At 34.2% G+C, this 16,376-nt stretch overlaps 1 protein-coding gene across 5 annotated transcripts in view; it reads left to right on the forward strand.

Moving 5' to 3' along the window:
• The window catches only part of LOC106669009 (neuromedin-K receptor-like), a 101,264-nt gene extending 84,950 nt beyond the window's left edge, over positions 1-16,314 (forward strand). For 4 of the 5 annotated variants that reach the window (XM_024229807.1, XM_014398253.2, XM_014398252.2 and 1 more), the window contains exons 3-8: positions 833-981; positions 5,515-5,627; positions 14,202-14,407; positions 14,511-14,608; positions 14,667-14,757; positions 14,816-16,314. In XM_024229807.1, the coding sequence (XP_024085575.1) occupies positions 833-981; positions 5,515-5,627; positions 14,202-14,407; positions 14,511-14,608; positions 14,667-14,757; positions 14,816-14,995 (837 nt within the window). In that variant the 3' untranslated portion in view covers positions 14,996-16,314. The remainder of the gene's footprint in view (positions 1-832; positions 982-5,514; positions 5,628-14,201; positions 14,408-14,510; positions 14,609-14,666; positions 14,758-14,815) is intronic. The other variant, XM_014398254.2, reaches the window with a different exon arrangement.
• The last annotated feature ends 62 nt before the right edge of the window (positions 16,315-16,376 follow it).

The raw sequence follows: 16,376 nt of genomic DNA on the forward strand, positions 1-16,376 counted from the left end.
GATCGAAACGTTGGCACGCTAAAGAAAATGTTTTTCTGAAACGTACATCACACCAGACCGCATCTCACGATTTCCGAATAATCATATAAAGTAAAGAAAGATAAACTCACACCTGACGTAAGCACGAGAAATTTTCCATTTTTGAAACTTCTATGTTCTTAGAGGTACGGCAACGAGTCTCCAAATTCAAACCGCCACGAGTCGACATCGCACAAGGAAGCATTCTTGGTCTCATTCGTGTATAATATATATATATATATATATATATACTTTTTTTTACCTCAAATTACCTAAACTGATAATGAGTACCGTCCACGGCCCCTTTCTCACGGCCTATACCCGCGGGTGCTGGGTTAATTTAATTATTATGCATTTGTAAATTTATCACAAAGTAAACATTTTTGCAAACAATTTGCCACAAGGTATTTGAATAAAACTTAATTGAATAAATCTTAATAAAAAAATTATGGAGAAAAAGAAAACTATTTTATAAGAATTTTTCAGGTGTAGAATTTAAAGCCAACGTGTGTCGTAATTTAAATAAGCTCAAACATCATTTCTTATTTTTCAAACGGAATATTTTTTTAAACATACAATTAATATATTACTTAATTTAACGAACAAAGGTGAAGGACGAATCTGATATTGGCATTCCAAGATTGCTTTAATATTTAATTCACAAAATAAATTAATGACAATTTAATATATTTTGGAGATATACGAATGGTGCCTGCTTTCCATAACTAGGATGTTTTCCCTTACTTTTAATAATACTTCAACGCCTATGTAAAAAATAAAATCATAATTTTTATGTAATATATTTATGTTACAGTTTCAAGCGGCTCTTCTTCAGAAGTGGCTTCTGCCTGCCTTCATGTGCGCCTTCTGCCCGTTCGTCAAAAGCCTAAGCATATCCGTGTCGGTACTGACGCTTTCAGCCATCGCTCTGGATCGTTACAAGGCCATATTGCATCCTCTCAAGTGAGAAAGATATTTTAGCATTATTATATTTTTCATTTTATGTCTAAAAATTGTTATGCTTATTAATGATTGACAAAGAATGGCATAAAATTCTACCATGTCTGAAAATATTATAGACTGGGCTCAATAAGAAATCCAAGTCTGCTAAACAATTTATAGACACAACAAAATTTCGTAAAAAGTTTCCACAAAAAAGAACAAAATTTCTTATTTTAATAATTAAAATGGGTTGGTTATTAGGTTGCAAAATTATATATGGACTAATAAAAAGGCTAACGATTTTCGGATCGACCCGTGATATAGGCCGTCTTGTGCTCCAACGTCATTAATAGTTTTTCATATAAACCTCTGAAGTGATTGTTTGTGACGTCTGGAGAGTAAATGTAAGTTTTTCGCAAGAATGGAGCGGACCTAAAACTATTAATTTCAATCTCAGCAAAAAGAGAATGGAAAAACCGCTGGGCTCGTAGAAATAGAAATAAAGCTGCTAAACTGTAGCAGGTTAAGAAAGATGCGGATACTGACCAGACTACGCATAGGTCAGACCAGAATAACGCACGAACCCCTTCTGTCCGGATAGTGACTGCGTAGGTGCCCGTTATTTATTTTATTAGAATAACGGTCGAGCACCTTTTCAATTGTAGGAGGGTTGACGTATAGACAATATTTTTGCATATCATTGGACCTTTGCATGGGGCACGGCAGCGGGCACAGATCCCTGTTCGTGTACCTCAGGGCTATAGGGATTTTTAAATGTATACAGTGTTTTTCATGTGTGATTGTTGTGTTTGTGCTGGCTTTATCACCCACCCAGGGAGTTGTGGCCCACTCAATGTGGAACTACAGCGACAACGGGTGGTATAGTGTGGTTGAGGCTCGAGACCCGAAACGGTCCACCTCGAGGCCTCATCCACATCCCTTTCTCAATCCAGGTTCCTTCATTCCATCCTGTGACCCCCTCCCAACCCTTGGTTGCCCCTGTTACACTGGGAATGGATTCGTAGTGGTACGTGGTGACGCCCCTGGTGGGAACATAGAGAAGAGGCTGTCTTCTACCTGTGACCTTCGCACGAAACTTGCATATGACCACCGTTATACTCCCGGCCTCACGGGATACGGTGGATCGGACGGCAGCATATAGGCGTTGGGGACGCGATAATTGTGCTGGGAGGGCGAGCTGATGTATTTCGGCTTAGGTAACCCTTTGCGAGCGGCATACGGTCTGATGCTCAATGAAGACCCGGCCACTAGGAATGGGCAAGCGGGGAGCGAGGTTGTTTTGGCCCTTCGGGGCTGAGCTGCCTCTACACCAATGCTACGGCAATAACACCATCCTGTCGTATGCGGAGGTACGTGAGGTCTCATCTTGAGACTCAAAACGTCCGATAAGGCCGAATAGGCTAGGTACGGACATTAAAGATCCTCAGATTCCTTTTTAGGATGACCAAGTATGGGGGAACCTCATGTGTTGGCTTTATTTTAATTAATTGGAATGAATGTAATTATTAGCGTGAAAGGAAGGGGTTATTTAACCCCGCCCCGAAGAATATCGAGTACTCTGGGGGAGCGAATGTGGCCAGACTTTTATGTTTCTATTGAGTGTTGTGTTTGTATTAATTTATTGAAATGAATGTAATTTATTAGCGTGAATGGAAGGGGTTGCTTATAACCCCGCCCCGAGGAATATGGAGTACTATGGGGTGAGTGAATGTGACCAGACATATATTTTTGTGATGATGTGTGATATATTATGTGTTTGTTACTATTCTGTATTTGACTACCTGGGGTACAAACAAGAGGCTACCATTTTTAGGATATTAATGTAGTATACATTTGAAAGCAGAGAGTCAATAACCAGATCGAGACGCTCAAATGGCTGCAGTTTAATACATTAAATACGCTCGAACAAAGAGAAAAAGAAGGACATCAGCGTCATTAGCGGATATAGCGTCAAGTGGTAGAAGAGCGGCGTATTTAGCCGAAGGTCGTGGGTTCGAACCTCGCTCGTGATACTGACTTTTTTTATCTCAACCAATACCTTTCATAAATAAAATTAATTGAAAAATGTTAATTGGTCAATCGGACCACGAACTGTAATGGATTTAACTTCTATTAATGTTCAACGTTTAACAATACTGAATAATTAAAAATTAAGTTTAACAGATAGTAAAATTTGATCTCCTGACCCTAATCACTTGAATTTTCCAAATTAGGGAGAAATTAAAAGACGTCTATCCTCGGTTTGGTAACAATTCGGCCTGAAACAAGCTCGCAATTTGTAAGAAACAATATCCGGTAACCACCGGAAGGGAGGTAAAATCGACAACGACTGAAAATAGCTGGCTGAAGGTTGGTTATTAGGCTGACGGGAAATTGGGTTGGCGTCATTAAGGAGGAGACGTTGCTTTCGCCAAAGTGGGTTTTCCTTTGGATTTCCACAGAATTCTAATGTCAAAGGGTGGCAGGATCTTTTGACCCGAGGGATCGGGCTCACTGATCCGCTCTCAATTTATCGCTAATGGTTTAATTCATATAAGACATTTGGTCTAAGTTAAGATTGCGCCAAACTTGGCCAAAAACTGGGATTTGCCTTGCCCTCTGGAAATTAATTCGACACCCCTCGAGGACGTGATGCTATCGTTCTTTCAATTTCCCGCAGCCGGTGGTTTATCAGATTGCCAAAATTTGAAATTAACAAGCTAAACATTATTCAGAAACCTCTAATACTTTTTTATTGGCAATAGAAAAATCATTTATAATATTTGATTCTGTAATAATATGTCTATAATTATTATGGTATTCTCTTCCAACAACATTACACTTTGGTGCTGGAGAATTAATTTATACTTACTCGTATTAATAATACATATCAAAAAATGGATTTTATTCTTCTATTCGTTCTTAGTTGCACCCTTTAGCACTTTCTTTTGTACAGACATTTCTAGTTCTGCTGTCAAAAGACTACTTTTTTTTTATTATTAGGTTGTGACTTTGGTTTGGAATTTCGGAAGTTTGCCCATTCTTTTGGGGTTTGTATGATCCGCGAATAGTTGAAAAATTTGTTACCTCACAAAAAATACAAATGGACTTGAGCTTGAGATTACGGATTATATTTATAACTCAAGCCGATTTGTATAATTTCCCATGATGATGTTGATGATTACAATGAAAGAAGAGTAGGAAGTGGGCATTTAAGTTGCCCAAGCTCTGCCGACTTCTGGCTTATTGTACCTTCTTAGCTCCTTAGTTCTATGCATGCGATCCTTCTTTCGAGGAGAACTTGGTCATTGCCTGTCGTTGCTACAAGTCCTCTCTCTGGGTTTTCTTTGTATCCAAGAAATGTGTGGTATTTAGTGACCGTTAGCAAATGATTATTCGGAGATCGAGAGATGCGGTCTGGTGTGACGTAGAAAAACATTTCATTTATTATGACAACGTTTCGATTTTTATTGAGATCATCTGCAGGTTTGTTTTCCGTGTAGATGTATCATTCTTGTGTGTCGTGTTGAGAGTGAGTAATTGTTATTATACACACGTTGGAGTTCTTATCATCCACACTTCCCCAACAATGTTTATTTACTGTTTAAAATCTACTAAAGGTTATTTAAGCCAAAGCCACACTCCCCTTCCAAATTTCAGTCACTTCATAAAAATATAACAAAGGTTTAGCTCGCTATTTGATGATTTTTTCCATCAACTTACTGCCCACTGACTCGTGACTACTCTTTTGATATTACCCGCTTTTTGCAAACCTCCCCAAAGGGCTCCACGTTTGGCTTCTTCCTACTTGCCCAGTTTCATGGAAAAGTTTTTTAATATTTAATGGTTTTTGGTTTAGTTTTAAGTAAAAGCAGTTGAAGAGGGGGAGCGGTCAGGTCCCCGAAATCGATACTTGTAAATAAATAAACAGCACTTTTTATGAAAGTGTGTTTTTAGTTTATAGAAATACTTTATTTTACAATTTTGATTTTGAGCACATCATGAAATATATAATCAAAAGTATATACAACATGGATCTCAAAAAGGAGAGGAATTTTCTGAAAAGGTAGGGTTGAGATTGGAAGTTAGTGTCCGCGTGGATCGAAGTCACGATATCTAGCCGAAGGTCGGGGTTCGAATCCCGCTCGTGACACTGACTTTTTATCTCAACTAAAAACTTTAATTAATTGAAAGCTATTTCAAAAATTTAAGAACATCGCAAAATGAGTTCCAGATCAAATAATTTATTAACTCTTATATTCGTTCCGACGCCCTAGACGCGAAACATGGTTTTCAGGGTTTTAAAAATATTTGCTTACTGTGTTTTACCTATTATTCTGTAACGATTTTCCCAATAAATTTTAACTTTATTTAGTGCGCATTTTAATATTATAAATTATGTACGCTGTGATTGATGGGTGGGGCAGAAGGGTAAAAGTCTAAGTGGGACATGGCACAAAAAAGTTTTGGAAACATTGGTTTAATTCATTGCTCATGGAAACGCGGTTTAGCTTGTAAATCATGATTTTCCGAGCTGATACTCCACGTTTTCAGGTGCAGAGCACGTGTCTCGAGGCTGCAGTTCAAAATGGTCATCACGTTCATTTGGATAATAGGCGGAATCATGGGGGCCCCATTCATGTACGCTCTGAGAGTCGTCGACAAAGGTAAGGCTGCCGTTGAAGTTAAACGTTTCGATTGACATCACTCACAAACACCTGACTCTGTGATTTAATAAAGCAAACTTAGACAGTTTTTCAACAGCTTAGAAATGTTGAGATATTAATGTACGCGCCTCACTCTCAGACTGCGTATTCACAAAACCGATCGAGAAACCTAAAAGTTACTAATTTGACACACGTTAACTTTTATAATCTGGCCTTATTAATTTATAATGATACTGGTCCCGTTGGAGTCGTATCAAATTACTGTTTAACGTTTGGACTTGTCAACTTTTATCCATAAAAATATTATATTAATAAATACAAAATGTCTTATTTTCACCTTTAAATTATATATGTAATGTTGTTAATGCCATAAACAAAAAGGAAATAATCCTGCCATTTAAATTCTGTGTTGTTGGCTATTATTTGGAGATCGTGAGTTGCCGTTTGGTGTTACGTAGCTTTTAGAAAAATGTTTTCTTTATCGTGCCAACGTTTCGATCTTTATTAAGATCATCTTCAGCACCAGGGATTTATAAACACTGTTTAAATTATACAAATACATGTAGGATGTGAAAAACATCCAAAAATATTACACCCAGAACAAAACAAACATAAACGTAACTTTTTAGAAATGGTTTACATCAACAGGGATAAATACAGCATCAATTCAGAACGGACACACGGTCGTAATCTCAGCCGCAGCTACGCTAATATCATTAATCAAATTCAATATCGATAATATAGATATATGATCATCAAATTACACAAAACATATAAACCAAACACTACATTCCTCACATCAAACATTTCGACATAGTCTAATTCTTCAATAATTTGGCTTTCCTTTCCCCAATTATCCCCGTCTAAATAATTCTGAAAGAATAATCAGGCCGAACCACTAGCATTTTTTCCCATTTTCGGATCCTTTCATCTCAAAAAAGCCGACTCCTTATATAAAAATGTTTTTCTATCCCTACTTCCGTCTCAACCCCTTCAAAATCCAACGTATATAAACATAAAACATCAATATCTCACTGGCACACTCAACACGATACACAATAATGACACATCTACACAGAAAACAAACAATTCGAGTGAGTACAAATACTTGTCTAAAATGTTTAGCATTGTATAAATTCATTTTTTTCATATCCTACATGAATTTGTATAATTTAAACAATGTTTATAAATCCCAGGCCCTGAAGATAATCTCAATAAAGATCGAAACGTTGGCACGATAAGAAAATGTTTTTCTAACCAGACCGCATCTCACGATCTCGAAATAAACCTCAACTTACGGTCACTAAACACCACACATTTTTGTGTTGTTGGTTGGTTTTTATCTATAAATCACTTGTGAGATTTTTCCGTGAGGTGATTAACCTTTCAGGTGGTCGTTACAGATCATTCCAGTCAGCCAATCCTCGCTTTAAGATGGCGAAATGCTGAACACAGTGGCGATAATCCATCTAATATACCAGGATAATCACTACCGACCATATTTCAAATCACTTGCTAAGGCGTGTTCAGTGTTTGGAAGAGACACAATCAAACTTGAAAAATTTTCGACAATTCGCAGATCCACCAACAATATGTCTTTGTCCGATTAAAAATTAAGTTCATTTCAAATTTTAGTAAAATTTAGTAGGTAATTCCTTGGGTGTTTAAAGCTAAAGGTACCCTCTGTTGTTTATCCGTCACCACGTGGCATTCAAAACCTGATCCAAATTTATTTGACCTCTTCTATATGGCTACAATTTTGTTTTAGTCTGTAACTGAATTATTATCCTTAACATCGTAGAATTCACGCTAATTGGTTTACAAAATTATGTAAGCAAAAAACAAGAAATGTCTATTCTCTCAACATTCCCATTAATAGACCGTGCTGTATAAACAGTCTGTCGATAATTAGCCAACGTTTAGATGGAAGGCAAACGAACAACCTATCCAAATGTTTAGTCATTCGGTTTCAGATTTGCGGTAAATTTCTCTTCAAGATCCTATCTTTTTATGAGAAAAAATCCAATAATTTTAATGTGTATATATATATATATATATATATATATATATATATATTACAATAGTTTATATATATATATATATATATATATATATATCCAAGCTGGAAACGAGAAATAAGCATCATTAACACGTTTAGTTCCTACATTCCTTTGATTTGCTATTTAACCTTTTATTCACCGATAGCAATAGTTATGACTAATTGTTAATTCCGCTGGGCTGGTCCCAACCCCGGTTGAGAAGGGTGGAGGGATTTGAACCGCAACCAAGGTATTTCGGTGAATGAGTCGTGGGTAAGATCAGGTATTGGTCGAGGAAACGATACAAAATACGAAATTTATGGGATTTGTAAGCTTTCGGACATTTCTCTCTAATTTGGCTGATTTTCCACTCCTCTTCAAAATATTTGCAGTAGAAGGCAAAATAAAGTGGTTTCGACCTAACGCACTAGAAGACCATTCCGGCTCTTTTCAAAAAATAATATCTCCGGTTCTATTGGACCGGTTTTAATAACCCAGTGCTCATTTTTCTCGCGGAAAAATCTAGTTTCAAAGAAAAATGTGAAAATAAGGGGTTCTCGTTTAAAATTAAAAATTTGAATTCCACTTACGTCGAATCGAGGTCGAAAAAAATAAATGGACCTTACATGAACAAACTACTGTCATCTCAATTCATACTTTTTTCCTATTTATTGTAGAACAAAAAAAAAAAAAGAAAAAAAAAGTGGGCACATTTGCTTGGACACTTGGACACAAAAAGCACAAATTTCATTTTTGTTTTGTTTTTGTTGAAAAATATTGTAACCATTAACGTCAATTCTATGATGTTAAGGATAATAAATTTATTTTTCAGTAGGAAATAGTCTCAACAAGCAATAATCGCGAAGAAACTTCATGGGTTACATATTGTCACTGTGCAAGTTTTAATGCATTGAAAAACATGATTACAAGAAAGTGGCAGGCAATTTCTGACGTCTCTGATGGATGGCCCTCGGAGGATCTGACTCGTAGAAGAGGATTCATCCCTGGTCAACCTCACCCATTTATGAATATGCCATGCAAGTTTCAAACAAGGATACTTACTTTTGGGCCAAAGCACGCATATGTGTTCTGCATGTAGAGAAACATGTAGAGAAACTACCTTCAAGTACAACAAGTAACCGTGAGCTAGATAATATATATACAAAATTAAAAGGAAGAGAGGAGAAAACACCCGTTGGTATTACTCCAATGTTACTAAAATATTGCCTATTTAATTGATACTTGTGTCATTATCACTTTCATTATCATCATCATCATCATCACTTCCTAGAAGATTCGCGGCGATTTTCTGTTCAGTAGGCGGGGGGGGGGGGGTTTGAGGAGAGTCGTTTCTGATAGCTGATTTACGGTAGTTGGAGTTTTTTATGAAATTTACGGTAACGGGAACGGATTTCATCTTGAACGAAAGGGATATGTAAGTCTGTATGTGTAGTTAAGTTTGATACATAAAATTGAGCTAGTATTTTTCGTAGTATTAAGCACTGGGCAGTTTGAATACGGTGGATGTCGGAACGTTGGCTGAACCCACACATCCAGTTCTTAACTTTAGTGTTGTAAAGCGGCCTTTTATTTTTGAGAAATAAATTAGAAAGTTTGTCAAGAAGTCGTGCGAGACCTCTATATCGTTTCATAACGGCCTGATGTTTCAGTCGCGTGTGAGGATTCCACGTCAGGCGTTTGTCCGAAGTACCGCACCTTGTCAACAGTTGGGAGGGGAATATGATTTAAGAAAACAAGGGGTAGATCTTTTTGCAGAGAGGGAAGGTAATGTGGGTGGATTTGTCTGTGTTAAATTTTGTCCTTTTTTTTACACCAAGAGTCTAGTAGTAAAAAAAATCAATTCCTAAACATCGAATCTAAGGTTTTTTTGATAAAAACGACTTGTTCAGTTTTTCAACGATATTCAGGGATCGCATTTCATAGCAATTCGTTGAGTAATATATATTTATGACGATGTGAAGATTTATTAATAAGGTTTTTTTCGAGGGTGTTTCAACTACGAGGTTATATGGCACCATTGAATGGTTTACTGTTTTGATGACATTATTTTAATTGCTGTAGTGTATTTGACTTCTGAAAAACAAAATTTAAAACAATCTGCACCCTTTAAAACAATCTTATGTAGTGTGTTAATTGCAAATAAATTAAACCTAAAAATAAAAAATTATGAAATAGTATTAATAGATGGAAATTTTATAGACATCCGTTTTTGTTTGAAAAAGCCAACAGGAAACTCATATCGATAATAATTTGGGTGAAGCCGTTTTTCATCTGTACCAAATCAAGTTTAGACGTCGATTGAAGTTTTAATATTCAAAGCGACACTGGCCGAATGTTCGTTTTTTTTCTCTCCCTCTCGCCCACATCGTAGATCTGGAAATCTAATCTACCCATTGAACCCGGAGTTTTATCGTTTTAATTATTGTACATAAATTGTAACCGCCAATTAATTTTTCGATATATCGCGAACGACTACTTATTAACGTCTTTATCGGTCAACGCCATCTGAACTTTTGGTGGATTTATGACGTGATTGTTCCCGTTGTGAATTTGCAGAACACGTTGATGCCAACCGCAGGCACCCTTAAATGGCCCTTTTGTTTTGATCGTCTGCATCGTGCACGGCACTGGCGTGGAGTTTGAACTCATATCGCTATCGAGGGACTAGTCGACAATCTATAATTGTTCAAAAAACTTGTATATTTATAAATAAATCTATGTTGAAACAAAAATATCTAACAAGATTGAGCAAGTCGAACTTAACCAACGCTAGGTTTTGGATACAGACAAAATCTGTTTACTGAATAAAAAACTCTATCTACCACAATGAATTAATCTATATATTATAATTAATTATTAATATATATATTATATAAATATTATAATTAATAATTAAATCTTTGCATCAAAAGATTATAGGTAGCGTCCAACTAATTTTTAGGTGTCGCAGATGAGGGGTCATATCACTACATTATACATTCAAGGAAAAAAAATTGTTTTTTATTTACAACTGTATTTATTTTTATCGTTCAATTAATTACCACATATCTATTTTAATGTAAACCAAATTAAACGATATCAGAAATTCATGAGTTTTAATCAAAAGGATTTAATTATTATGGTTTGTAAGAAAATTTACGAAAACACGGGAAATTCTTTTAGCAATAGATTAAAATTTATTATCTATAATTTATTAATTATAAAACACTTCAAGCCATCATAATTAAATAACTTTGAATAAAACTCACGAATCTCGTGCATTTTACGTTCATTCAACTTATTATTAACAAGTTTACAATATGTTATATAAACATGTTATGATGATTTGATACCAGTACAAATAATATATACATGTCCAACTTGAATTGCGAAATTGGGCTACAGCGATGCGGGTCAGTTTCGAATACATTTGATTTAATGTTCATTCGTAATAATAGCATTAAAGACCTTTTTTCCCCGAAAGGACCTACTAATATTTTCATTTCTCATCAGTGTGTTTTGTGGCTTTATTGGCTGGAGGAGGGGTTGTGTAAATGTTATACTTGTTGACCCCCTGATAAAGTGCTTGCCCAACTTCAAATGTGGAGAACGTGCCGTGTTTGCGAAAATGTAAAATAATAATAATAATTCGGTTAATAAGAATTCAGCTTTTAGGGAGAGCGACAGCGGCCGGTTCGGGTTCTCATTGCTGTCAGGTAAAGGTCCAGGGTTCAAATCCAGTATCAGAAATCAGTTAATTAAGTAAAATATAAATAATAATTGTTAGATCAAATTAAACAAAGCGTACAATATGCAATTGTCAAGTTTGAATGGAGTACGAGCAACACAAACATATTTTAAAATTCATTTCTTGATTAATTGTTCCGCTATTTTGAAAATAAAGATAAGTTGTTATACCCTTATTTGATTATTTTTCTAATACTGATTTACTACTGAGGAATTCACGATTATACAGGGTGTTTGGCTACTCGTGTTACAAACTTTGCCAGTAGATTCTACATTCAAAAAGGAACCAAAAAGTACTAATTTACTATGGTCCTTATCTCAGCAGTTTCGGGGTTATTTCACTTTTTCTGAATTTTTAAGATTTCAGGACCTTGCTTCAAAAAAAACAATGATAACTCCAAAACTAAAAGGTTTTAGACAAATCCGTTTATACCGTTGAATATACATTAAATGTCCAATAAGATGTGATCAGTACCTCACTAGACCTAATGTGAACCCATTAGATTTTTCCATGTGGGGAACTTTGAAAGCACACCCATCGAACAAGGGAACAGCTCATACAGAAAATTGAAATCAGGTGCAATGGCATGAGGGTCAGAAGGAAGGGAAATGGATCTGATTTTTGTTATCAACTAATAAATGTTTTTTTAAATGTGTGAGACTCTCAACACGACACATAATAGTGACACATCTACTGAACAAACACTTTGAGCCCTGAAGATGATCTCGATAAAGATCGAAACGTTGGCACGATAAAGAAAATGTTTTACTATGACCTACGTCACACCAGACCGCATCTCAAGATCACCAAATAATCATTTTTATTATAAATATGACTTTTACGATGTTCTTAGGATTCTGCCCACCATGGGTTCGAATCACGTTTTTTCAATCTTGCAAAGGAGATTTCACTAAAAAAAGTTCTAAAAAATGTAAAAGGGGGTATATCCTTGGAATACTTATAAAATAAGGCAACTTAGGTGAAATCCCCGAAAAGTTTGATGGAAATCATTGCACGAGCCACAATGAAGTACTTAAAAAAACCTGGGTTTTGCCAATTGTTATTTTTTGAGCACCTGCTGAGTATTCGGAAGCGCGAATTTTTCAACGGAAATGTTATCTTGCGGAAAATTTAATGTAGTTTGCGAAATAAAGGTCAGATTTGTATTTTAATGACGCTAAAATTGAGGAATTACGATTTTATTTGGAAAAATGTGATTTTAGTCTAAAAATGTTAATATCTCAGGAATGAGTCAAGATAAAAATTTCCTTCTGGTAGCCCTGTACTACGTTTTTATGCAGTTACATTTAACAGTGTAACACCCTGTATACATATTCATATTCATTCACATTCAAATTATGTATGCATAATTACTTAATTATATTTATAATTATTTTTACTTAGTAGTCACATTCCAAATAATATTTTTGTATTCAAATTGTGTATCTAATGTGTGGTGATTAGTGACCGTTAATCGATAATTATTCAGAAATCGTGAGATGCGGTCTGTTTTTAAACATTACAATAAGCAAACAAACCAACTATAAATAAATATGATAAAAAAACAAAAATTAGTTTTAATAGTTTAAAAAAAATAATGATCTTGTAAATCATAGATAGGGAAACCTTTAAAACTTCAACAAAAGACGAATTTTTGTCAAACATTAATCTCCAAAACTAATATTTTAATTAAACTACTTGTTGGCAACTAAAACCAAAATAAATAAAGAAAAATATAATTTTTCCCCGTAGGAGGAAAAAAATTGGAGAAGTGTAAAATACACAATACATAGTAATGCATGCTTTAAGCAGGTGATTTTAAAAATCGCAGATAGGGTTTGAACCCTTAAAGCTTTAATACAAGATATTAATATCTCATTAATTATTATCATAATTATAATACTCCTAATTTCAATTTACTTTATTAAATCTAAACACTCTTTGAGAATAGGGATCACTCTAATTTTTCAATCTATTCACATTAGAATATTAACTGGTTTAATCAGCTCATTCCTATTTTCATATATTGTAATAATAATTATATTAAGAGGGATGTTAGTTCTATTCATATATGTTACGTACACGCTAGACCCTTATCTGTTGCAACCCTTCACATTCCTCCCTTATCACATCTGCACGTGTTCACATCCAAGAAACCCCTCCTTCATTACATCCCGAAGCCTTTGCTAATATTAATATTTTTAATTGAATCCGTCTCGGGCTTTCATCGAGTATAGACCGAAGATGCCCTAATTGGAAGTGGTTATTCCAGTTTTGTATTTGCTTGCTGTGTAAGAAATAGTATTCCTTTTAAAAACTAGTTTAATACACGCAAAACCATAATTTATATATATCAAATGTTGCTTCTAATGAAAAATTGTATATAAGAAACCAAAACTCACTATTAATTTTATTAATCCCTATTATAATAATAAAACAAGAATCAATTATCTATAATATCCATAAAATATGATGTCACTCCCTCCTTTTTCACCAGACCGCATCTCACGTTTTGTATCTAAATTATACTTTATGTTATAATCATATTATAATGGTTATTATTATTTTTGTTTGAAAGTTTAATATGTTATTTTGTAATCAATCAATTTTGATACACTCTGAATTTGAGAATTTATTGGGTATGTGGTCCTACCCATTTAACCAATATATCTCAAATCCAGAATATTTCATATTTCAATACATTTTTTCTTTAATTTTTGTAATTATTGTAATAAAATGGTGTATAAATAAATAAATTACTAATAATAAAGTTTTTTTTTCTTGCAGATGGCCAACCTTTCTGCGACAATGTGAATATTTCAGAGGAGGTGTGGTTCTGGTACCATGTCGCACTTTTCCTCTTGCAGTACTTGATACCACTGATAGTTATCAGTTTCGCCTACACAAGGATGTCCCTGTCACTTTGGGGTGCAACAGCCCCTGGCAACGCTCAATCAGAACGAGATGCCAATATAATGCGCAACAAAAAGAAGGTTTGTGGTTGATACCACATTCTACTAATTTAAAAAAAAAATCAGAACTTAGTATAATTTATATTGTGATTCTTTTGAACAATAAAAATGTATTTGCTGTTAGGTCATCAAAATGTTGGTTATCGTCGTTGTTCTCTTTGGCCTCTGCTGGCTACCATTGCAAACATATAAAGTACTCCAGGGCATCACAGATATTAACGAGTAAGCTCATATTGAGTCAACTTTTTTTTACAAACTTTTTCATTTTTTCTGTATTTAGTTATAGATTTATCAATATATTTTTCTTCGGTTTCGACTGGCTCGCCATGAGCAACAGCTGCTGCAACCCATTCATCTATGCCATCTACAACGTATGTAATAAAAAAAATTGTGCAAATTAAAGCAGCTAATTGAATATTTTCATTTTAGGAAAAGTTCAAAAGGGAATTTCAAGTGAGGCTAAGAGCCCCTTGTATAAAGAAGCAGAGCTCACAGCACACAGACCCCCTGACGAGGGAGTTAAGTGGCTTTGAGAGTACGCGTTTCGACTGGAAAAGGACCTCAACAATGAAAAACGGTCTCAAACCCTGTACAATCAGTCTAAACTAGAACTATGATCTCTTCTGAAAGTGTTTTAATCTTAAACTTTTATGTATAAGTTCCTAATGTTTCACCATTGTATATTCAATAAATTGTCCTTAATTAATGAGGTTGAGTGTATTTTGGAAAAATCTTTGCTTTTTATAGATACATGGTTGTATAGATTTTTTATATTGAGATATGAAAATTATTTTTTCATTGTGACCACTGCTTTTCATTAAGTTAAAAATTGCTTCTCGAAATCTGGATATGATGAACCTGTAGTCTGATCATCCTAATGTGCCCATCCTTGCTGTTTTGGTATGTCAGGTGGCTCCATCTTCAGTCATGAGCTTCTCTGTTATTATGTCAATACGATTTGGTTTTCAGACTGATAAAATACAAAAACTGAATATCTAAAACATGGTTGAAAGAACATTTTGGGGAATACACATAGTCCAATATGACCGAAACTACCAAATGGCAATTTATTCCATAAATGAAATGTTGGCCTAGTGTCTAGTTATTTTTCTACATAAAAAATTACCTTCTCCATAATTGAAATGAATATATGTAGATAAAAGACTTGCTAAATATTTTAATATTCAAGAATTCTATATTATGCTATCATATGGTTTCAAGCAAAAGGTTTTTCACATATTCTTGACAATTATTTCTCATATTTGTCAATGGTAGAATAGACATAAATGTACATATACATACCTCGCCCTTTGTACATAAAAAATACCTGTATATATGTTTGTTGTATTCTTCATAGTTTACAATAAAAAATTTAGTGGATGTTAATTACATATCACCCCAATTGTTGGGTATTGAGATATACAAATAATAGGCTAGATTTGATGTCACAAAATGTTTCAATGTTAAAATAAATTTACTTCTGGAATCGCAATTTTTTATTCAATAGATTGAAAAAGAGTCACAAATTATTAGAGTAAAAAGAAGTATTAGAGTAAGTTACTGCCCAATCAGTTTTTATGTATAAAAAACTCTAAAATCATTAATAATAACATCTAAATGTATGTAATATAATCACTTTGTATACTTTTAGCATAAAGTGTATTTTTTTAGCTCAATGTGATATTTAATTTATTATGTTCAAGTTTATCTTTTTGTATCCAACAACTATATCTTACAGTATAAATTTGAATATGAAATACTTTTTATAATCATGAGCTTTAATAGAAAAAAAAACATGTATTATAGGAAAAAATGTATATTTATTATCACAATTTTTTCTATTATAATTATTTATGTACAAAATTAATTAATTCTATTTACAAAAAGTTTTACAAAATTTATTACAAATTTACAAAACTGTCAATAAATACTGTCTTATAGATGTAAGAACTCCCCCCCCCCTAATTGTCCAGTGAATATTTACCTGTTT

Source organism: Cimex lectularius, unplaced genomic scaffold, assembly GCF_000648675.2.
Source record: "Cimex lectularius strain Harlan isolate CLEC.00 unplaced genomic scaffold, Clec_2.1 scaffold247, whole genome shotgun sequence".
Taxonomy (NCBI): Eukaryota; Metazoa; Arthropoda; class Insecta; order Hemiptera; family Cimicidae; genus Cimex; species Cimex lectularius.